This window comes from Pempheris klunzingeri, unplaced genomic scaffold, assembly GCF_042242105.1.
Source record: "Pempheris klunzingeri isolate RE-2024b unplaced genomic scaffold, fPemKlu1.hap1 Scaffold_161, whole genome shotgun sequence".
In the NCBI taxonomy this organism is placed as follows: domain Eukaryota; kingdom Metazoa; phylum Chordata; class Actinopteri; order Acropomatiformes; family Pempheridae; genus Pempheris; species Pempheris klunzingeri.
The window spans coordinates 8,169-35,209 of record NW_027255064.1 but is presented as its reverse complement, the minus strand read 5'-3'; the positions used below and the strand labels follow the sequence as shown (position 1 = coordinate 35,209).

Genomic DNA, 27,041 nt, shown 5'->3' with positions numbered 1-27,041 from the left:
TTATATAAAAAAAGTGAATATTTGAATTTTTATATAAAAATAGTGAATATTTGAATTTTTATATAAAACGAGCAAATATTAATATGGTTCAATCTTTTTTTATTCTCTTCTTTAGGAAGAGTCTGTAGTGTATTCAGATAAGTTTTTTTGGCAGCTACTACCTAAAATTTTATAAGCCTATTATTATTGAAAACGATTTTTTACCTTTAAAAGATAATGACCTATTCGAATTCAACACAACTTCTGTAATTTGCAATAAAATCATTGTGGAAAAACGTCTTATTTAAAGAATTATCTTTGAAACACTCAATATTCCGATGATTTCACCATAGGCGGTTGTCTTTAATAATTTTTTTTTAGTTACGAGGTTAAAACCCCTGTCGCAGCTTATTGGGCTGTGAAGTTCAAGTTGGTCAGACTTGCTTCATTAAACGCTGTAGGCACCGCAGCGGAGTTTTTTCCATCATATCCCCAACCACATGACATCACACACCAGCTCCGACTTATTATTCTGCGGTAGTGTGGGAATTTAACCCACTAAACATCCTCGTTTTGGGGCAACCACCACCCCTACCCTATCCATTTCTCGGACGTTGGCTCTATGAGAATCACCTCAACAGAGGCAGGAATTTACTATCGTACCCTAGTGCATCAGCACTCGATTTCGCCCTCCTATCAGGCTTCCTCCCACTACCAGCATGTACTATAATTTTTTTTTATAGAAACATTCAATTACCTTAGTGTTCCTACTAACTTCGGATTAAGGGATACGATAGACCGGAAACAGTTGGCGGCACCTGGATTCGAACTCATGACCTCGGGGTCATGATTTCGAAGCCTATACCACTAAGCCATCTGTCCGCATTCTTTCTTTAATAATATCCCCCACACTTTATACGATGTAACATTAAATTCGGAGTATATCTTTTTTCTTTATTATCAGTTAAATTATCTTTTCTTACTGCGTAAAAATAGAGGATACAATAGCGGCATTTATGTATTTCTAATTTCGAAGTCAATAAACCATTTATTATGTCTTTATGTCTAGATATAATTGAAAAGTAATATATATCGAGATGATTATGAGTATCCTCATAGCTGCTTCTTGGGTGTTGAATTGTATAGATAATTATACCAAAACATTTCCATCAAAAATTTTGAAAGCTCAAAAATACTGTCATTTCTAATCGAGTATCTCTTTCGGAATAATTTACACATAAATTGATATAATTATTATCCTTTATTGCTATTATATTCAATGATTCGCCATACAAAGATTTCTGAAAACTCTTCAATAAGAAAAGCTCAGTCAGAGTTTATATAGTGTAGTCTATATCATCCCGATAATACACATAGTCCAATGTTGTTGAGTATATATGTCCTTCGATGTTTATATATTTTTTAATTCGATATCTTCGTTATTTTCGAAGAATAACGAAGATTCCGTAATCTTGTACACATATACTGTAGTTTGAGCAAGACACAATTTACCATATATTTTTGAATCCTAAAACTGCTTTAAAAAAAATTATAAGAAAAATTATAACATTTCTTTTTTTAATCTAAAGTGACAAAATGTCCATAATCTAACTCTGAACAAGTGATATCTTTAATTTATTTAACCAAATTCAAGGGAGACATCCAGGTATTTTTCGACATAACTTTTACTATAAAAAATTACATGAATATTTCTTAGTCAAATAATAAGATAGTGAGTTTTAGTATTTTTAGATAAAAATAATTGTAAAATGCCAATTCATGATGGATATGTCAAGCGTTTAGTTTCATGTAAAGTGGTCTAATTTTTTGTAAGTCAGTTCCTATTTTTAAACATCATTTTGTACGTAATGATTTAGTATGGGTGTTTAATATAAAGCAAAAATTTTGATACAGTAATATTATGATTTTCTATGTTTATACTTGGAAAAAGTTCTGTTACATTCAAATTATAAACTGATGTTTCATGATATGTTAAATATTCAATAATTTATATGTAATTTTAATAAAACGCTGCAAAATTAATTTAAATAATTTGTATATTATGTAATATATTAATCGTTTTTGGTAATATGAATTATTATAATGCACCGTTGACAAATTTATGACTTTTTACATTAATATTGGATGATTACACAATCAAATTATCGTTAACCAAAACACGTTTTTAAAAGAAAAATATATATGATGAAAATATAACATTTTCAAAACAATAAAAATAAGAATTTTATTATAAAGCAACATATATTATAACTAATTATTTTAAAATTATTTTATAAAATATAATTATGATATGAACTACAAATGCTAAATAATTTAAAGTTATTAATTATATATAACAGTCTATAAATTTATATTTATCTAAAATATTAATTTTTTATTGAAAATATACCTAAAAATACAATAAATATGATAATTTGAATAGAAATACATGAAATTTATGACGAAATTAAAAATATAATCTACCTAAAAAATACACAAACTAAATAAAATTTAAATAAATGATAAAATATATTTAAAAAGAAAAATAAATGATATCACCAAATTATATCATGTTTATAAAAGTAAAATGATTATGCGCATGCGGATATTTTAATATAACAAGATCCAAAGATATGTATTTTGTGTCATGAGATTGGGTTCCTCATAAAAAAATTAATTCATTGAATACAATAACTATAATTTTTAAATATTATGCTTTTTAAGTTAATTATAGTATTCATTTAATAACTCAAAATTAAATTAGAGGCATATAGCTTAGTATACTTTAAGTCTTAAAAATCATATTAATGCTATATTTTTTAAATTTAATTTTATTCTAAAATCAGTAGGATTATTATAAATTTTTATAAATAATCTTATTTTGTACGTGTTAAAGAATTCAACACAAAAATTAATGTAAACTAACGGGAAAAACAAGACTTAAGTTTGTATAAGAAATTAGATGGCTTTGCGTGAAGCCTTAGGGAAAATTTTGTATTATTAATAAAAAAGGCATTATTTTATTCTAAGAAAATAACGTTAATTATATTGTTAACTATAAAACATATATTTTTTGTTAAATAATTGTGAAACGAAAAATATTAGTTGAAGAAAGGGGATAAATTTTGTAAAATTACATTTCGCTCGTAATTTTCTTATGGTGTTCGGAAAATGGAAACACAACATAAATTTGGATTTGGATTTAGAAAACACATATTCGATCAGTGTGATGGGACATGGCTATTTAAAATCAGATAACATTTATAGTATAAAACTTTAATTTTTTCCTTCAAAAAAGAGGTGCTCATCTAGAAATGTGGCGTATATATATTATGTAGTAAAAATTCGCATTATTTATCTTTAAAAATATGTCATAATTCCTTGAAAAAACAACGATTTCGTTAAATATCAGAAGTTCCAACTACTATGATAACTATATCTCTTCTTCGTTGTAAGAATTAAATTAATAAGTAATGCTACTAAATTGAATTTCCAAAAACATATTAAAATTTTATCAAAAAAAACAATATGCAGTTGGGATGATATGGTTAGAAGTATTAACAATTTGAAAACTACTTTAGGAGAAAAACGAATTAATGAAAAAAACGTCGCCGTCCCAAGTTGATAAAACGGCCGGATCAAGAAGAAATGGTAACGTTTGTAGATTACTATTAATCCCAGAAATATAGGATTGTCAGTGGAATCAATAAAAAAAAGTTGAATGTTTCTTCAAATTGACAAAGAGATTATGAACTTCCGTATTGATAGATAACGTTATTTTGCAAAATTTCGAATAAAATTGTATAATATGCACTGATAATTAAAAAGATAATGATTGTCTTAGCTAGTTTTGCTTTTCCATGATACAATAAGCCACAAATATTCATTTTTTTATTCTATCAGGGTGTAAACTAAGCAGATAGAAGCTACTTGGAAAGTAGCTTCATAAGAAAATATTGAAAAATAACAAATAAAAATGAATTATCGTTATATGACTTTACATCAGATTCTGAATTTCGTAAAACATACAATGGAGTCAAACTTAGTTCATTTTTATAAGAAATTATAAACCACTATTCAGTTAAAATCATTTATAGGAATTTTGCTGGTTAATTTTTGCAAATTATAGTCGCGTTTTGTAAAAGATACGCGTCAAGAAATAAATCCAGCAACACTTGAATTTTTCTGAAAAAATTTTAAGAGTTCTATCTTTCGACCATTCGTTCGCTATGAATGATTGCCTTAAGGTATCTTATGTAAAGTTTAATAAATTTACAAAAATGTATACCATCATAAGTCATTTTTATGAATTATAAAATGATTAAATTTGTAAAATAATATCTAAAAAGTTTTATATGCTTATCCTTTATAAAAAAATTAATTAATATCTTATGAATTACGGCACATCTGAACGAAACTGGCGCATGCGTAATCTTTGATTAATTTACTTTTTCTATGATGCGCAGAATTAAAATACTACGAGAAAAAATAAAATACTTTATTATAGTGAATAAAATTCGAATATTTGTATTAATATATTATTAGTTGCAAACGTACCATATTTTTCACATATTTATCTCCTTAAGAATTCATCAAGATCGCCAAGTATCATAGAGAATGCACTATCCATTCTCTATGACTAACGCTTAAAATTTTTACAATGACATTCCACATTGTTTGTATGTACCCCTGTAATATGGCCTTTAAAACTAATGGAATACTTTAAATCATAATTTAGGTATGGCTGATTAATCGGTATATCATTGATATTGTGGTAAGCTGACTATTTATCACTATTATTAAACTGAGTGTGGATATACCAATCATTTGATGTAATATAAAAGAACATTTTCCAATCTACCTTCTACAAAATAAGAATTTTTTTTTAAAATGAATACGTCGTAACCGATGAAATTCCAGGCTTTTTAGACAATTTTCAAGATTTTTAATAGCTTTGGCCATAAGAGACTGATTAGTTTGGACAATATAGTTAAATATGCTAATTATATAATAAGATTTTTAGAAAAAATGTCTCTAAAATACTAGTACCACTGAAAGAAAGAATTTTCGCATACGGAAAATTTCCCCGTAGATCAAAAAATTTACTTTTAGGTACGCTATGAGTAGCAAATTGAAATGAAATCTTTGTATGGCAGTTTTGAATTCACAAGAAAACTAAATGTTCCAATAGATATTTTACAGTTTTGTATTATTGAAATATAGATGTACCTTCTTATGTTTTACAATGGTTATTTATCTTACGCAACCCTCAAAATTAGATGGAGATCTAATTATATTTTTAACGTTTAATGTAAAATTTCAGTCCAATATAAAGAATTTATAGAGGCGAAAATATCGAAAATAATTATGGCGTATTAAAACATAGCATAATCGTTTAATACTTTAATTTAATGCCACGGTCGTTCAAGGCTAACTTATTTTCCTTGATGTGCTCTATTATTGTATGTTTACATGCTCTAATCAGCATTTAAAAAATAAATAATAAGTTAAATACTAGCTTTTTAACATTATAACTCCAAAATTGATATATTAGGAAGTAATCATATTACATTAATTATAAAATTATAAGCAGGTTCTTATGAATCAATATTTTTTGAAATATAACTGTTATTGTTATAATTTAAAAAAAAGACTTGGAAATCTGGATGGACTTCAAAAAATCGGTGGGTATATGATTTATATTTTACTATTTTTGCGATTGAAATATATGTAATATTTGTAATCATAAAGATATTTTACATATAAAATCAACCTTTCTGTTATACTACAGAAAGGTACCAAAAACTTTTCATATCTAATTAGATTTAGGTATAGATATATAAAATTATCACTAAAGATGAGCAATAATAATGTAAAATGGTGCCATAATCAATCTTAATACTTAATAATATAGGAAAAATGTCCATTTTTTAATAAGTCCAATTATCAAAAAATATAAATAGTAATGAAAAATTTTAAACTTTTTTATCACCGGTTCAGAGTAATATATCATGGAAACTTATATTTCTTCAAAAAAATTACGATATTTTTTATCTATATTCCAGATTTTATGACAATCATATTAATATGGAGCTAAATTCACATCCGAATTAATGTGAGCTACAATTTCTAATAAATATAAACACTCATAGTCTTATTTCATTAAAAAACATATTATATTGACTTAAATAAATATTTGATTAATTCAAGGTTTTTGAATTATACAAAAATAATAGAGTATAATTACTCCATATATCAGAGACAGTATGGCATTTCCCAAGGAATGTCTGTCTATGGTGAAAATGGTCCTTCAAATCCGCTTCAGTTCTAGACTCACCAGCTATTTAATTACTTCTAACAGGTCATTTGAATTACGGTTACAATAATCTTTTCTAATTAGTGGACAGATGACTTAGAGGTGTATAGGCTTGGCTCAATGACTTCGTGGTTATGGGTTTGCGACTACGTACTGTTTTTAGTATCTCATATTCCTTAATTCAAAGTTAGTAGGAACAAGATAGTTATTGCATGCTTCTCCAATAAATTATAGTTCATGCTTGTAGCGAGAGGGTAAAATCATGTGCTTTGAGTTAAATTAGAGTGAATTCCTATATTCGTTGAGAGGATATTTAAAGAGCCAATATCCAATAAATGGATAGGGTAAGCGTGGCCACCGTCATAAAATGATGATGTCTCTTAAGTGGGTTAAACTCCAAAACTACTGCATAATAATAAGTCGGAGTTAGTGTATGTGGATGAATAATAATGAAAAGCTCCGCTGCGGTTCCTACATCGTTTAATAAAGCAATTCTGACAAACTTGAATTTCACAGCCTAATAAGCTGCGCTAGAGATTTAACCTCGTAACTAAAAATAATATTTTTTAAACAATACTTTTTATTTTGAAAAAAAAAAACGTTATTACATTAATTAAAAAAAAGTAGAATATCTAGGAATGTAACGTATTTTATACGAGTAATTATAAAAGTAGAGATTATTTGAATGATGAAAAGGTACATTATCCGTTAGCGATATGAAATCACCAGATACAAAAATTTCTTAAATTTTATGTAAGAATTGTTGAAATAAATCACAATAAACGTTGCTATTAACCACCTTACACTGAACAACATTGAGTGCCAAAATCATGGTAAGGTTTCTTCCTATACAACTGACTACAATTGGATTTTTAGTAGTACCAACAACAGAACGTACACGAGAGCGTAGCATATGCATCGAAAATGAGCTTTCGCAGAGAAATACTAAATTTTTATTCCTAAAATAAGTTGCGAGATTTGAGTACCATGTAGCGTATTGGTATCATTAAATTTAAATTTAGGCGAAATTTCTGCTCATAGGAATGGATCGAGTTTTCTTTAAATGAAATATGCACTAATTTGAGCCACCTTTAAACCGTAGTTTGACAAACGTCTAAAGATTATTTCTTATTAATTTAGGGTTATATTAAATTCATCACTAATAAGTGCCAAAATATTGTCTTTAATTTCGCTAAATAATTCAACATGCAACATGCAAACTTTTGTACCTTTCTTAAATAAACCTCTTTAATTCTATTTTTTAAATTATATAATTGAAAGTGGAGCACAAAATACTAAGAATTCTGGAATATTAAACTTGATATTTTGCTTCATGAATAGCTAATCTTATTTTCAACTTTCTTTTTTTGTTGCTGTGTTCAACTTGTCATCCCCTATTAATTTCGCGTGTCATCCGGATTTGATCGTCACAATGTTCGGATGAAAAATCAGATAGTCGTGAAATGTCACTATAAATTATATAAAAATAATAAGTATATTATTATTTTTATAAATTTCAACATACTAAATGATACAGAGAAAATTCACTCGCCCAACGCGTAATAAGCATAATCAGTGTGCACGAATGAGACAACGCCAATTATATCTACCTTTAATCTTTATGATTTTTTAAAAAAATTATTCTTTCAAAGAAGAAAAGAAGAATTGATCAGTTACAGAACTATTTTTTTCACAAAACATTCGAAAATGAAAGATTCACCATAATGAAAATCTCAAAATAAAACCTAATCCGTCCGATTAATTACTGCGTTAGGAAAAATCAATTATGTGAAATAAAAGAATACTCACATTTACGTTTTTTCTAGAAATGAATTTCCACAAAGATTTTTGTTGTCATCAATAAAAAATTATTCTTACTTGACACAAAATTTTTACTATCCAGAGCAACAAGGAAAAAATTAAGTGAGATGCTAATATTTAGCAAGAAAAATATATGCTAAAATATTAAAAATATTAGAAAAGGAAAATCTATAATTGTCGACAATAGAAAAAGTCTAGATGAGCCTAATATTAAGACTCTTCGTGATGAAAGGTCTGTTTGACTCATTGGTAAATCGTGAAGATTGTGTTGTAGTAACTGTTGAAGAAAATTAAGTCATTTATAGATTTTTAATGTATTTGTTGCAGACGATATATTCAAAGTATGCCCTAGATAATTCCTTTTGTTAAATATTTTTTTAATGTAAATTATGATGAAACGTCTCTATATATTTTGGTGAAAACACAAAAAGGGTCGGAGTATTTGAAAACATTAAAAATATTTACGAAAAAATGTCAATTATGCTTCCTAGAATATTTCATAATTAATAGTGAAATTTCTGCTCACTTTTGTGCACGACGTTATTCGCCCACTATCAATAAAAGCGATTTTTCACTAATAAAGACCAATTTGACTTAGTCACAACTTATTTAATTTGCAAGAACCTAATTATGGAAAAACGTCATATTTAAGCATTATCTCTGAAAAACACATCGTTCCAATGATTTTGCCGTGGGCGGATATCTCTAATAATATCCCCAAAAATATATAAGCTGCAACATTAATCCACTACACATACTTTTTATTATTAGTTCAATTGTCTATTCTTACCGCGTGAACTTACCTTTATTTAAAAAATAACGAAAAAAGCGAAAAAAAGCGAAAAAATCTAAAATACATTTCTTTTTTTTCCATTTCGGACACATTATTATGCAATTTTTTATAAAATGTTTGACCTCTTCAGTATTTCTTCCTGTACAATGCGTAAACGCATAATAAAAAAATTCTTATAGAATTAGAAAAATCCAAACACATAAACTTAATATTTTTCGATATTTTAAAAACATTAAAACACTCATGCAATATACATAAAAAAGTTTTAGACGACATTCCTCTGTCAACTAACTTCGATGAGAGTCAATTAAATATTTAATCGACACCATTAAGTAGGTTGGATTGGTACTATTCATCCCTTTTAATATTTTCGGAAAAGTTACGCGTGAATTGATGAAATATTGAGAAAGACATCAGTTATTGAATGGCTAATACACCGAGCATCATAGCATTTTTTAAGTATAGCCAGAAAATAAATTCTGTAAGAAATGCTTGAAAAAAATTATTCCTCTTATTAAAACATAACTTCTATTGAATTTATTGCAAAGTTACGCGCATGGAAATTTGAATTAATAGAAATGCTTTCTTGGCTTGTTTTATTACATTGAGAAGGTTACTTAATAAACGAATAACGAATTATCGCTGTACTTAAATTACTACTAAAATGTCAGTACTAATAACAAATAAAAGTGAATGCATCTAAAAAAAATTATATGACGCGCACGCATCTAAAATCATAAATTTGAACTTCATTAAACTCATCAACCTTATATCATGATAAATAAAATTTTTAATTAACAATATTTAATTTTTTAAATGTTATGCATATACAATAAATATTTATGCTTTAAAATTATGAACTTTATAACTATAATATGTAGATAAATTATTAATATAACAAAATTCTATTTAAAGTAAAAATTAATATTTATAATCAAGATACGATCATCTACGACTTATATCGACTTAAATATTTGCTGAACGCTTTATATTTGAATACTTCGAGAAAGAAGCAAAAAATAATATTTTATATTTTTAATGGTATCGTTAACAATTGATAAGTTAACAAGCCAAGAGTTGGCTCTTAGTAATTGTATTTTTGTACATTCAGATACTTTTACTCAAATACCAAAGTCAACGTATAACTTTATGAAAAAAATGTTTTTAAAATATTATATAGTTATTATGAAATGAAATCAAGCAGAAAAGTTCGATTTATTTGTCTTATTGATAAAAATAATAATGTTAAACCAAACTTTCTTGCACTATCCATGCTTCAGGTATCTTTTATGATTTTATTTATAGAAAATACAAATGTTTTTTAGCGTAAATGGTGTGACGTAGTTGTTGGAGATATTGTTGAATGTAATGATATTGATATATATATATATATATATTTATATGATATTGATTACAATATAATTTTATAGTAAAACCGTATAATGTTGATGTAAAATATTGCTGTATTGGGAAAGTTGTTGTTGAATTGGATAGTTTATCAAAAGCAAAGTAATTTGATATTTATTAAAATAAACTATTCTAATAAAATAAAACCATTATAATCATTATTTGATAAGATAATAAACTACATATTTAATTTAGTAAAAAAAAATTGATTATTGATCTATTTAGAATCGCTGCATTTTGCAATTAGGAATATTTTATTTTTATAACATAAAATCATCCCTAATGAGACATGTTATTGTGTATCAGTTTTGCTGGTAATTTTTAAAATGATGAAAACGGCATGCGTAAAATTGTGATTATAAATTTTAAATATTGGTTGATAGATAATTTTCAAAAAATTTGAAAATCCCCCTTAATCATATTTCAAGCTTATTGGAGTTTCTTTTAGAAAAATTAGTAAGTTATAAATGTTTATTTTAATGTAAATTCTGAAAATATTGAGTAATTATCTTAAGTAAAATACATTATTTGTATTTAGTTAAGACATATAATGACTAGAATTCCATTATACTCCTAAGTAATGTGATCATCATTTACCATTGATTTTATACATTTTATATGCAATATTTTACTTTTTCAGAGTTATAAAACTGTGAGGTAAAATATAAGGTCGATTTTTTATAATTGTATCAATTATAAAATTTTGTTTTATTCATAATAAATAGCGAAAATGCCTTTTTTAATATAAAGCAATTTTTAACATAAATTATGGGCTAATATGTATATCAGTATAAGATATGAGACTAGTGGAATATGACAACTTGAATAATACTTGCTGCATAAATATATTTAAAAATAACTTACTTTTATCTAATACATGAAAAGCATATTTCTAAAATTTGATCTAAAAATATTTTAATAATTTTAAATTTGATCCAAAATTATTTTAATAATTTGAAAATTTATCTAAAATTATTTTAATAATTTGAAAATTTATCTAAAATTATTTTAATAATTTGAAAATTGATCTAAAATTATTTTAATAATATTAAAATTTATCTAAAATTATTTTAATAATTTTAAAATTTGATCTAAAATTATTTTAATAATTTTAAAATTTATCTAAAATTATTTTAATAATATTAAAATTTATCTAAAATTATTTTAATAATTTGAAAATTTATCTAAAATTATTTTAATAATTATAAAATTGTATTGATATAGGATATGATATCTGTTTTTTATATGAAAATTTTTTTATATAAAAGTATTATAAGCTTGCTAGGAGAAACATAATAAAGAAAATAAATGTTAGCTAAAAACTAGTAGCAATATCTCGTGCTTTAATAACTAATGATGTCAATCTACTTTTAAAAATTTATCTTTGTGATTTTTAAAAAGTGGAAGCTGTAAAAAATTTTACAACAAAAGACATCATTATGATACAAGTGAGCTTTAAAAGTAATATTGATAGATTGGGACTCAATGTTGATAAGTCATAATTATTTTTCAGAGAAAATGATACTTAATGAAACTTTTTACATATTTTTGATAAACTATATAATGGCGATTCTTATGTGTTTGAAGAATAACATAAAAAGCTTTTACTTAGCTTTTAAAAAAAGAATATAATTAAAAAGATATTGCAAAATTGTTTGTGCTATGATTAGTGTTAAGTATATTTAAATTAGTTTAACATTCTTATAGGAAGAATATCTTAGTTTTATATAAAAAGGGAATAAACTCAATTGTGTTATTTACATACTTGATGATAGCTTAAATGTAGCTTTTAAATTAAATTTAAGCTTTTACTATAACAAATATAACATAAATAGCGCTATTTATTATGAAAAGAGCATATATTAAAATTTCTAGTCTATAAATAATGTTAAAAAAACTTTAAATCTAATTATGCCTAATTTTTTATTTAAAAGGATAATTTTCTCTGACGATCAGAAAGACGATACTCCTCTAACTTTTTTGGAGTAAAATTTAATCAACTTTTTTATTACATTAACAGATGTGAATAAATAAATGAATAACTCATTACTGAATTTTGTAATGTAAAACTATAGCAAATCTTGAAAAAAGTATACAAGTTAATCTACGGAATAATCTAAATTATGCGCAGTCTCGTCACAAATCGTAATTACTCGCCGTTGTGCGTGCTCGAGTTAGTTTTATTTATTTGAAATAATTACGTTTTCTGATAGAACAATATAAATTCATAATATTTTTTTACTGACATATATAGCAAAATTTCCATGCGTGACTTGGTCAGTAAAACTTAGAAGGAATTTTTCAATGTCTTCTTAATTTTTTTTGTTTAATTACGATATAAAAGTTGGCTATAGAGTTTCTCCAAGATTTCTTTTAAGGATATTCTTTATTTTTTATTATTTCGAATAATGAGACCCTTTAATTAGAGTGAGGTACATCATATTATAAACACAACCGGATGCCATTATCTAGTGAATGTGCGTATGCAAAATAATGGAAATATTATATCGACGTTGTCCACCAAAACATTGCATGTAGTGCATTATTGTCGCTTGAACTTTGACGATTCATCTGTAACAGTGTTATTAGTAAAACTTTTGACAACAGAGTGAGTTTTTTTACCCACGTATGATGTCTTAAAGTATTTTAATTAAAAAATAATGTACAATGGTCTTTTTTGAAGGTAAGGAAGTATTCGTTATTTATTTTGACATAAATAACGAATACGTTAGTTTTTGGTAGTAATTTTCTTGCTAATGAAATGGATGAAGAAAGTTTTCAAACATAACATTTTTACCAGAGTGGAATAATGAGGTTGATAGTGAAAGGACTTTGTTTTCGCTGACATTACATTGTGTTAGTGCTCCTAAATTATTTTTACCAAGATATATCATTATATTAAAAATATGTTTGGCAATAGGATCTACCAACAGTAAGAACTTTATCGCACAATTTGTAGACTTGATCTGCATATACTCATATATTCATGTATTCAATTAAAAGGATCATATCCCTCGTATAAATCATTTATTGTTTTTCATATAAATGAATAACATCTTGATTCGGATAAAAAATATTTATAAGTCTTAACTTATTCATCCCATATCTAACGTATTATATAAAATTAAAATTACTCTTCGTCTTTACATTGAAATAATCAAAATAAAGGGGCCTTGTATTTTGTTATTTAAATCGAGTATGTGAAACTAATCTTATGTAGATTTCTTTGCCATCATAAAGACTAAAAAGCTCGGATAGAAGTTCTTGTGCTAATGGAAATGATCCATTAGCACAAGAATTAAATATCGTTTAAACTCAATAACTAAACATATCTTGCGATTCATCTTTTAAATGGCGTTTGCCAAAATATTTGTATATTTTTTTATTTTCATTGACTATAATTTTGCTGCAAATCTTATTTGAAAAAAAGTAATCATAGAATGATTCGATTTTTAATACAAAAGTGGCACTAGGAGCTAAATTCATTATATTTTCAACGCAAGTTTTATTTGGTTTTTGATGTAATCCAAATAATTCCACTTTTTAAAATATCATCATTTACTTCAACATCTATCTCTTCAGTAGATACATCACCTACATTTGTAATTTGGTCTTCAAATTCACTCCAGGAAGAGCTAAACAAATCACCAAAGTAGCTCACGTCAAACTATGTACTTGTTGCACATGCGCATTTCATTACTTATTTTGCTCATTATTTGCCACGAAGGAACTTGCCTAGATATTGTTGAAACTTAGTTATTGAGTTAATTATAACACTCTCTACATTTAATGTTAAAGAAAAGTGGGATAAATTTTACTAAAAAACGCTAGAAGATAATCTTCAAATAAATATCTTTATTTAAATATTTATCATATTAAATTGTAATTTATATGAATAACAATGGTATGAAGCAATTCAGAAGATCGTAAAATAAGATATGTTAAATAATAAATCGTTTTGGGGTAAAGAAACTATTGAATTTCGATGGATCGCACTCGGTTTATTAAATACTCTAAAAATCATAAAAAGCGAAATTTCTTAAATTAATAAATTATTATGTTGTTGTGTATGTAAGTTTAACAAAATTAAATATCATCATTATGAAACTAACAGCATCTTAATTTACACATTAAGGTCCTTGCATACTCCGAAATTAATGAGTAAAGTTCAGCATACAAAATTCTCTACCTTGACGTTTAAGCATCAGATATTTTTAGCCAAGTGTTAAAACGATGTATAGATTATTATTACTTAGTGATTTCATGAAAAATTTTCCAATACATTCCGAACAGAGGATATAAGACTAACGGAAGTGAACTTACGGAAATATAAAACTTTTTTAATTACATTAAAGTAGCACTTTTTATGATATATATTTAATTCTTGAATTTATTTTTATAGATTAAAATAGATTTTTGTTTCTATTGATTTTAGGATGAAGAAAAATTTATGTGAGCTGTCCAATAATATTATATTACTATTTTTTTTTCACTTTAAATCTTAAAATGATGATTATTTGGAATCTCTCTTACATTCAAATAATATTTATTATATTTAAAAAAATGAATGCAAAGAATATCCCTGCATTGCGCGAGATAAAAAAATTGTTGAGGTGAAAATTAAGAATTAACTCCGATTCAGAAATATTTTATATGGTCGATTTAAAAAAGAAATTAAATCACTTGCTAGTTATATATCTACTGATGAAATTAATGTTTCAGATCAAATATTAAATTTTCGCAAGAGTTTGCGCACGCAATAATTTCTTATACTCTATATCCACAAAGTATATTGGAACAAATGTTAGGGATGTAACACATTTAATTAGCGAAAAAAAGCGGACAGATGGCTTAGAACTCATGACCCCAAGGTCATGAGTTCGAATCCCGGTACCGCCCACTGTTTCCGGTCTATCGTATCCCTTTATCCCAAGTTAGTAGGGACACTATGGTAATTGCATGTTTCTATAAAAAAATTATAGTACATGCTGGTAGTGGGAGAAGCCTGATGGGAGGGCGAAATCGAGTGCCGATGCACTAGGAGTAAATTCCTGACTCTGTTGAGGTGATTCCCATGGAGCCAACTTCCGAGAAATGGATAGGGTAGAGGTGGTGGTCGCCCCAAAACGATGATGTTTATTTTTAGTTGGTTAAATTCTCACACTACCGCAGAATAATAAAGAATAATAAGTCCGACTGGTGTGTGAAGTCGTGTGGTTGTAATATGATCGAAAAACTCCGTTGCGGCGCCTACAGCGTTTAATGAAGCAAGTCTGACCAACTTGAACTTCACAGCCCAATAAACTGCGCCAGGGGTTTAACCTCGTAACTAAAAAAACATTTAATTAGCATGCCAAATTTGTGGTTTTTCAAATATTCATTGCTAAAATAAAATTTTTGGATCTTCCTCCAAATAATTTGACGGAAACGAAATAAACAACAAAATATTTAAGATTTTGTTGCTTTTTTAAAAGTAACAAACGCAACCACTTCGAAGTTGATAATAATGTATTTGAGCAATTTTAAACAACTACGATATTGAATGCTTTCAAATAATCATCTTCCTTTTTTCTTTATAAGAGAATATATACAAGAGGAAATATTTATGAGAATATTTATTCTGTCATGAAATGTATATAATTGTAAAAATTATATACATTCAGGCAAACTTTAAAAGTGCCGCTAGCAATCAAAATTTTTGAGTTTTTAAGATGATATAAGTTTGTGCTATTTGTAAAAACAACTATTTTATCATTTAATTGAATATTGGAGTCATACAGACAGAATGGTTCGTCGCAAAGTGTCTTAATGTTGAGTGTTGAAAATTCATTTTATTAACAAAAAGAATTGATTTTCAATGTCTCAGATTTTGTCTATTTTAGTAAATTGTTTTTTATTGAGAATGGAAGATCACAAATATTTGTTTTGCTTGTTGCAGCCGAATAAACCTGATTTGTATTATCGTATAATCGCATTATTTTATTATTATTATCGTATTATTTTATTATCGTATAATAAAGTTATAAGAGGTGTTTTAGCCAAATTATTGATTTATTATAAAATTTTTCTTTTTGAAGTGTCGTTTCAAAAAAAAACGTGATTATGTTTGCCTTTTGACGCATTATTTTCAATTTTATCGATTGAGGTCATTAATCTGACAAGGCATTGCTTGATTTGACATCTCCATGTTTGCAAATACTCCCCTAAATAATGCTTATGTAGGAGTAGTTCTTATAGGACACCATTTCCTCGTTTCTTTTGGTTAAAATACTTTAAAATCAGTATCAATTCAATTATGCACCAAGATGCGCGCGCATCTTGAATGAGTGTAAAAAGTATTTATAAGAGATAATTACTTTTTATTTAGAAAAATGATATTTTTAATATATCATTTGTTTAATTTTGATGAAACTGCCTATAAATACTACAATCGTCATTTTTATTTTATTCTTACATGATTTTTCAAATTAATAATATAAAGATTTTTGTCATCTTTCTTCTTTTTTTAGATCTTTAAGAAGTAAATAAAATAATTTTTTAACGAAATAATATGCATGAAATAATTTTTTATGGGGATCAGAACAGATCGAGTATACTCTTGATTGGTACTAAAATTCCTAAAAAAAGTTCCTATTTAAGAATTATAATTTTTGTCAATAAAAAATTTCATAAATGGCTGATATTTTACATCATATAAGCGCGCTTGATGGACTATATTTGTATTAGAGAACTTTATTTACCTAATTTTTTCACATACTCATGAAATTCTGGAGTCGTATCTTCCTCCATTGATTCAGTGCAATAAAACCACTATATAAATGTTATTTTTTGTTACTAAATTAAGAATTTATTTTAATTAATTATAGTAGTTAACTTCCATTTCATAGCACATTCGTTCTATTCACGATATAAAACTACTTTTCTATGATGATTTAAGTAATACGTTTTACTGATGTGTGTGCAATATGAAGAAATAAAATTTATGATTAATTGCAAAAATTACATATAATAAATGAGTCAATAGACAAATTTGAAATTTTGATAAAAAATCATCCTACAAAGTAAAAAACTGTTTTGTCGACAGTATTTTTGGATGATTTTCCAAATTATTTAGAAATAACTAATTTGCTATATGCGTAAAATCATTCAAATAAATATTGATAGTATAAATAAAAAACTATTTTGACTTATTTTATAGACAAGTCACTGAAGTCACTGCAGAATTGGATACTGAGGTTATTGGTCAAGATTTTTTGGACAAGTTTTGAAAATTTTCCCTTCGCATTGAATCAAACAGTAATTGAAATTCATTTATTTTTATAATATAATAATTTTCTTTAGGTTGTTTACAGCTACAAAAAAAATGACATTTTTAGCTACTATCACTGAAATAGAATTAATGGATTACAGTGCTATTAGTCAACCTATCAAAAGTTTGAAGAAAATGGTATATAAATTACTTTGTAAAATTTTTACAGAATTATAAATTTAGATATCAAGTAAAAATGATAGTGGTGGGGCTGATTTTGGCATAATAATCAGAAATAGCCAAGTCATCTTTAAAAAAGCCTCAAGCGCTTCTTTTACGCTTATTGGTACATCAAAACAGTATATTTTTGATTGAATTATTATTTATAATTTAGTACACTCATATATTTAACTTTTAATTTTAATCTGTAGAATAAACACTGAAAGTCGTCAACTTTTGGATCCCAATTGGGATTTTACTCAGATAGGTGTTGGAGGTCTTGATCATGTATTTTTAAAAAATAAATATATTACTTGAACTATCATTATCTACAACAAAATGCTTTATTTATTGATATAAATCATAGGAATTCAACATTATATTTAGAAGAGCGTTTTCTTCTCGTATTTTCCCGCCTGAAATAGTTGATGAATTAGGTTTAAAACATGTACGCGGAATATTACTTTATGGACCTCCTGGAACAGGTAAAACATTATTGGCACGACAAATTGGAAAAATGTTAAACAGTAGAGAACCTAAGATTATTAATGGACCTGAAGTTTTGAATAAATTTGTCGGTGAATCTGAAGCTAATATACGTAAACTTTTTGAAGATGCAGAAGAAGAGCAACGACTAGTACCTTATTCATAATAAATTTTTTTTTGATACTATAAATTAGTAGAAAATTAATTTTTTTATATTTAGAAAGGTGTTCATAGTTCCCTTCATCTTATTATATTTGATGAGATCGATGCCATATGTAAACAAAGAGGCCAGCATAATAAAGGTACTGCTGTACATGATACAGTGGTCAATCAGTTACTTTCAAAAATCGATGGTGTCAATCAGCTCAATAACATACTAATTATTGGCATGACTAACAGGAAGGATTTAATTGACTCTGCACTACTTAGACCTGGTAGATTTGAAATTCAACTTGAAATAGGTATTTATATTTTCACTAGTCAGCAGAATAACTATAATTTTTTTAATAAAACAAGATAAAAAGTTTTTAAGATTTTTTAAAATTAATTATCAATACAATTTGTATAAATTTTAATTCAAAAAAATGTGGTTTGGCATAATATCAGAAATTTACTGCATTGATATGAATGATATTGACTTTGTAATTTAATACCTATAATATATTGCTATGAGTTTTTCGTTAATATATCACTCCTAATATTAACTAGGTAGTGATTGGACCTAAATTAAAAATAACAATAGGCATAATGATTACATTTTACGATAAAAGTCGTAATTAGTTTTTATAATAAAGTGTTGATGTAGTATAAATAGCAAAATTTCCTTTTTGTGATAATACACGGTGAATATCGGAACATAGAATCTTTATAACTCTGAGTTAAAAGAGTGCAAAAATATCGATGAATTATAATATGCGATATTATAATTAAAAGATGATATATAAATCTTATAATTAAAAGATGATATATAAATCTTATAATTAAAAGATGATATATAAATCTTATAATTAAAAGATGATATATAAATCTTATAATTAAAAGATGATATATAAATCTTATAATTAAAAGATGATATATAAATCTTATAATTAAAAGATGATTTATATATATTATTCTTTTAAGTGTAATTTAGATTAAAATTTGAACTATTATTGAAAGTGAAATCATTGATATTTTTTCAGATTTTTATCTGATAACATATTTTAGTTTTTCGCATAAACTAAAATTTATGGTAAAAATACTCCTAAAATATTTAGTTTATCATTGTCACAATTCATTTTAAAGCATCACTAAAATGTGTTTTTTGAAAGAGAAATTTTAAAATGCACTTTATGCTGAAATTCGATTTCGCCTTCATAATAAGCAATTTTATGTTGGATCCATTAAGTTAAGTTAAATGAGCTTAAATAGCTATTTAAATATTATCCAACTTTAAAAATCATCCATTTTTTATATATTATTTGCAATGATTTGTGAAATTAACGAAATTTAAGAGATTACAACAATTTGAACGTTGTCTTAATGTAATGAAAATTTTTTTTAGTTACGAGGTTAAACCCCTGGCGCAGCTTATTGGGCTGTGAAGTTCAAGTTGGTCAGACTTGCTTCATTAAACACTGTAGGTACCGCAGCGGAGTTCTTTTTTTGATCATAATCCAACCACACGACATCACACACCAGCTCCGACTTATTATTCTTTATTATTCTTCATTATTCTGCGGTAGTGAGGGGGTTTAACTCACTAAAAATAAATATCGTTATTAAAAAAAATTACCCTATCCATCTATTGGACGTTGGATCTATGGGAATCATCTCAAAAGAGGCAGGAATTCACTCCTAGTGCATCATATCAGCACTTGTTTTCGCCCTCCTCTCACTACCAGCATGTACTATAATTTTTTTTAGAAACATGCAATTACCATAGTGTCCCTACTAACTTCGAATAAAGGGATACGATAGACCAGAAATAGTGGGCGGCACCAAGATCCGAACTCGTGATCTCATCGTCAGCGAGCTAAGCCATCTGATCGCTTCCAATGAAAATTATGACTCTAAGGAAGTTATCGCTAGACAACATTGTAGTTAAAATCTATTTTTAAAAGGTCCAACTCATTATGTAAGCTAATGAGTTTTACATTAAAAAAATCTAATTTATTGTATGGATTAAAATTAAAGAAATTTAAAGCTTCTTTAATGGGATTTATTCTCATAAGATTCGATTTTAAAGAGTTTGAGCTGTGTAGAATTTATTTGTAGACTTACTTGACAATTTAGTGCCTGTGAAAAATAATTCTTTTATGTATTCCATGGGAATGAGAATCTTCATAAAGCTTGAAATTTATATATTATATATTTGCTTCCTACTAAATTATGGAAGAAATTTTTGTACATAATAGCAATTAATGTTTCAATTTCTAATGGAGTGATACGTACATAGGCATCTCCATTAGTTTTTGAATTTTGAAAATCAAAATTATCTGTGACTTATATTAATTACCACTTAAATTATTTTTGTAAATCTAACAGTTAAAAAAGTAGATTTAAATCTATCATACCTAGGTACTCATTCTGAGAAAATCACCACAAAAAAAATCTTTAGGGGCATTTTATCATTGGAAAATTACTTAGTTAATGAATTAGAAAATTTTCATACTTTGATGTATTAATTAAGAGATTTGACTCTCGCTCAAACTTTTCCAAAATAAAATAATGAATTTTTATGGAATTTGTTGATTTTTTTCTTATGCACCAAAAAAAATCATTTATTTTTACGAAAACTTCAAAAAAATAAAATATAGATATTGCTAATTTAAACAATAACTTAGTAATTCTTTATAGACCTTGCGAGAGATTCATGATATGACATATTTTAAGGAATTCTAATATTTTGGCATACTGAAATATTAGTTACAGCATGATACTGCTTATCATGCTGTAATGAAAATGAGTCATGAGTAGTCTGTTGATAACGGCTCTAGTAAGTAAGCTTCTTTATGGTTTATACAATAAACCATCAAAGATAACTTGGTAGTCTATTATAATAATTAATAGAAAATATTTTTTAATGCCTTTGAGAAGAAACTACACTCTAAGATTTCTTGCTGTCAATTCACTCTTCTTCTTGACTGTACTTAAAAGATGTCTGAACATGATGGAAGGTGAGAACTTTTTAAAATTAAAATTAAGTTTGTGGCGAGGTACTAATTGAATTTTTGCAGCATGTAACTAAATAGGACATATACAATCGCTATATAGTGCATTATAAGTTAGATGTGACATTCATACAAGCAGTTCAATCCTTTTGTTGTTTCTATTTTATTTTCTTTTAATAAAATTTATTTAAGCTAAACGATTAATACTTTACTTTTAAATAAATTTTAGTTTTAAGAAATGTAATTCTTGAGAAATCTTAATTTTATAACGTAATCATATTTTATGATTTTAAAAAGATTTATGATTCTTAAAAAATTTATGATTTTTTAAAAGATAATTTTTTTAAAAGAGAGATAGTTTAATTTGATCAAAGTAATAGAAGAAATATATCATCCCTTAGGGCTTATATCTACTCCTCACCTTAAGAATTTTTTCGGACCTTAATTTTAAGTTTATTCGAATAATATCATTTGTAAATTTAAAGTTAACTATCTCACTTTATATTCTTAGCCCATTTGATGTCATAGTAATTTGAGTGATGTTTTATTATTATTAAACTAATGTATCGCTTTCTCATGTTAAATTATAAATTTAAGAATATTTTTGGATTATATACCAAGTAATTTTAAAATTTTATTACGAGTGTAAATAAAATTGTCACCACGTACTGACAATGGGGATTTATCATATTTTTCATCTTTTCGATTTTTAAGCTGATGGGATATTCTTGTTTTTGGCAGAAATGATGGTGGTATGAGTTAAAATTTTATTCTTGAAAAATAGAATATTATTATATTGGTATAATTACATATATAGTAATGATTTTAAGAAATTTTAAAACATATATAATCATGATATTCTACATTCAAAATCAGCTGTTTTTTACGACTATTGGATATATGTACATAAACATATTATCTATAATCTCCAACCTCATTAGTGAACTTGAAGTATTGAAATTATTGCAGAATCTTCCTGAATTTATGAATTTAAACTCTATTCCTCACCAGTGGTCTTTACTAATGAATATAAATTGAGGTGTATTTTTATTTAATGGATCCTTTATAGTTTTTTCAATCATATGCAATATAGTATAGGCTCTCTAAAATGTAAGTTAGATGTTATATTCATTTTTTTGGGAAAATGATGAATATTGACGTGCTTTTTTGTTCAATTAATCTGCCACCAGTAAATGATTTCCATCATCTCCATAATCAGCTTAGCTCAACTCAACTCCAACAATCTCATTCTTATTTGTTTGATGATTTTTACGTTTGTCATTGTTTACTTTATATAGTTGATTGTACTGTTACCAAAAATGCGTCAGACTGTGTATTAGTGGCCGTTTTATGGGTGACATTGAATTTATTTTGATTTACTTTTTGTATCTACTAGACTTTTTCTGCTTATTGTCTCATTTTTTTAAGATTAAATCTATTTATAGTTGAACTAAATTCATAATAATGGGATTTATGCTTATTTTGTTCTTTATATATATGATAAATTTAATATATCGTAATTGAAGATTTTTTTGCTGATTTTGTAGACCTATAGGTGGGTGGGTGGAAAATTGATATGATAGACAATATATTAACATACTTTTTTATATTTTATTCATGACCTAAATACTTTGATTCTTTTATGGGTTTTAAATTTGTATTGTCTGTGGTACTACTCTTATATTTACCTTCTATTATATTAAGTTGAAAATGAATATATTTCTTCATATGATGGGATTCAAAATCATTTTAATGATTTTTACTATTGATATATTGGTCTACGTGAACTTAGTAGCGCCAGAATAAAATCATTTTTTAAATTATGGCGTCATAGTTTCGTTTACTGGCATTATTTTATGGGCTTTCTCTATGGTAAAGTTTTAAAAAAATTAATATGAAACTAATTTTTGTAAATGCTTCTTTTGATATAATAGACAATTTTATGAGGGACCCGTTTGCGTTAGTAACAAAAATAAATATTTCTAAAGTACTTATAGCAATTTAACATATTTCTCGTTTTTATGTATTTTTGAGAGATTTTACGTAAAGTGTGACTACTTAAGTCATACTTGAGAAAATAAATTTTTAATATAGAAACGGTATAGTTTGGGATGCTCCCCAGCCATATGGCATTGGTGTAATAATTATTGCCATATGGCACTAGTGTAATAATTATTGCCACATGGCACTAGTGTAGTAATTATTGCCATGTGGCATTAGTATAATAATTATTGTCATATGGCATTGGTGTAATAATTATTGCCACATGGCATTAGTGTAGTAATTATTGCCATGTGGCATTAGTATAATAATTATTGCCATACAGCAGTAGTGTAATAATTATTTCTTTTTTATATGCAGTTATTGTAATTCGCTGTAGCTCAGTGAAGTAGGCGTGATAAGTATTCGTACATTATCATTATTATATTGATTATTTCAGGTGTAATTTTCACATAAAGTGATCTTAAGTTTATATTTTTTTAAATATATCACCAAGTATATCATATTCTAGCACATCATTCGTTCTTGAAACATAAAACTATTTTCATTTCCATGAATAAATTGTAATATTTCACTGAAAACAATCGAAATGTAATTACATATCTTTTGTGATAAATAATGAATTCTAAGCAGTTGTAGCTGTGAAGAGTCTCATTTATATCACTAGTCAACAATTTTGTATACTTCTGCTAGTACAATATGAACCTTTAACTCGTGTTGCCCATCTAATAGTCTCAATTTTTGAGTTTTTCATTCTCTAATGGAATAAGAATATCTATCTTCTTAATCAAGCTACCTTTCTGCTCTATTTTGTAATTTGTTTGGCTTTATTGTATTGCGATTTTATAAAGGATAATTTATAAAATGAAAAAATTAACTACTGTAGGAAATTTTTTTACTAATTGATCAATGGTTTTCGATTTTTAATCATATTTTTTATTTTGATGACTCACTAGATAAAAAGAAGCATTATTGTTACATTGAGAATGATTCCTAACTACTTGTAGTCTATATAAAGTATACTTAGTCGCCAAAGTTGTAAAAATCCTCACATCTGAAATCCACAGTCTCATATCATATATAAATTCGTTATAATATCAAGTCAAAATTCTTTTTTTAAAAAAATCTACACCTGATCTAGTTTTTCAACTACAGATCATTCCATTGAACACTTTAGACTCACTACGTTAACGGAGCTGCTTTTGGTATATTATACCAATCAATATCATTTATAAATCTAAGTTGCGTTAATGAGTGTTTTAAAAAGTAGCAAAGTACTACTTTATTCATAAGATAACCTATGTATTCACAGCTGTCAATTCTCTAAATTTTTCGTTTGTTTATTTTTTCGTTCCCAAATTAAAAATTACATTAAAAAAAATATTTTGAGAGTATTTAGTAAAATATATTTTTTATTTAGTAAATTGCTAATTATCACGTTATTTGATGCTTCAAATTAATCAAATATTTTTATAGCTATGTTTTCTTTAATTTTATTTTTTGAAATATTACATTAATATTGTTAATTGGTAGGTCTTCCAGATAAGGATGGACGGGTTCAAATTCTTTCAATTCACACAGATCGACTTAAGAAATCAAAAAAACTGTCTCAAAATGTTGATCTTTTATCGATTGCTGATTCTACAAAAAATTTTAGTGGTGCTGAATTGGAGGGATTAGTCAGGGCTGCAACTACAACAGCTATGAACAGACTTGTCAAATTAGAAAATGGCAAAGTATCTACTTCAAATGTTGGAGACAATTATGAAAACTTTATGTTATTTCAAGACGATTTTTTACATGCTTTAAAATATGATATCAAGCCTGCCTTCGGTGTTAATTTGGATGATGAAATCCATTTAAACAAATATCTTTCTAATGGTATAGTTGTGTGGAGCAATAGTGTTCAGAATACTTTAGAAAAATTGGATCTTATGATCAACCAAACAAGAAATGGGCACCTTATCTCACCAGTTAGTGTTCTCATAGAAGGAGATGATGGTGCTGGTAAAACTGCACTTGGTATCAATCTAGCTCTTAAATCTAAATTTCCACTCGTCAAATTATGTTCACCTGATGACATGATTGGAATGAACGAATACGACAAATGTAACTATATCACTAAATTGTTTAGTGATTTAGGGAAATCCAATCTTTCTTGTGTTGTTATTGACAACATTGAAAGAATTGTGGATTACGTTGCTGTTGGGCCTCGATTTTCTAATTCAGTTCTTCAAACTCTATTTGTCCTAATAAAACAAAAAACTGAAGCAAACAAAAAATTGTTGATTGCATGTACTACAAGTAGTTTGCGTGTGCTTGATGCTATGGAATTTTCAAAAATATTTACCACTATTATTCATGTTCCTAACATTGAAACTGCAGAGCATATGAATTTTATATTAAATCACTATCAACTTTTTACAGAATCTGAGATTAGTGATATTGTAAATGGTCTCAGAGGGTATTTGTATACATAAAAGTTATTTTTTAATATTAATTAAGTATCAATTTCCCTATAAAGAAACTTATTTCGTTGTCAGAAATCGCAATTCAGGTATTAAAAAATGAATTTATGTTTACTTAAAAATTTTTTTTAAGATACCTGAACGATGTCAAGCTGTTAGTAAGGTTACTGAATTGTTGAACGACGAATACAATTATAAATCGCAGTCTCAACTGTCTAAATCATATATTTACTAGCAAATTGTGCTTGATTTTTATGTCAGAAATTTTATTTTTATTTCGTTATTAATAATTATTATGCATTAATTATATTGGTGTTTTAAATTAATAGAAATTTTTTTTATATATTTATAAAAATATTTTTTCGTTTTTTATGTTAACATTTCAAATATATCTCCATTACTTATCGCTCAGAATAATTATTGACTATAAACTATGTTTATAGTTGTTGAGATTAATTATTCAAATTATAATATTAAAATTATATTTAGAATTGGTAAATTACTAAATTAATCAAGAGATAATATGATTGAGGTGCAAAAGTAATTTTCTTACAGCTACTTTTGCAGTGGGTAAAAGTTTGCTAGTGAATGCTCAAAAACGTTTGCGTTGCAACAGAAATTAAATTGGAGATTTATTATTATTACTAACATGTGAACTTTGTACTTTCAAGTTATCCTGGTTTCTGGTTGTGTTTTCGGTATAGCTCGTAAGTGTCGTAGTACGTCGTAATACGTCGTAATACGAAGAAAATTCAGACATGTTTTAAGTTGTCCACTTTCTTTGAAGTTTAATCAATTTTAGGTTGGTTATTTAAACTACATAAATGTAAAATTAGTTTTTCAACTGAACTTTGATTTTCTTTCAAATTTTAAATAAAGATCACTAATTGTGATTGAGCTTGATTAGATCTCATTTAAAAATGGCTATTGAAAGTTTCTGCTAAGTTTGAAGTTATTTTGATATTTTCAAGTATCAAAATATAGTTTTCGATGATTCTAGAGGAAATTTTATTTTTTTTAATAAAATTTTTATTGAAATATTGGATAAAAGAATTAACATTGATATTCACAAATTTCCATCGACACGCATTTTTGAATTTATTTTTCACACAATCTCTGGGAATGAATTTTAAGTGTGGTGGCGCATATG

The 27,041-nt window shown here is 26.3% G+C and overlaps 1 protein-coding gene across 1 annotated transcript; it reads left to right on the top strand.

Moving 5' to 3' along the window:
* Window positions 1–15,410: 15,410 nt before the first annotated feature.
* LOC139225398 (vesicle-fusing ATPase-like) lies at window positions 15,411–25,887 on the top strand (the record flags this gene model as incomplete). The annotated part of the gene is made up of 6 exons (XM_070856253.1): window positions 15,411–15,419; window positions 17,809–17,924; window positions 17,997–18,072; window positions 18,152–18,421; window positions 18,491–18,731; window positions 24,957–25,887. Coding segments are annotated over exons 1-6 (1,643 nt in total), but the record flags the coding sequence as incomplete, so codon positions are not given.
* Between the last annotated feature and the right edge of the window lie 1,154 nt (window positions 25,888–27,041).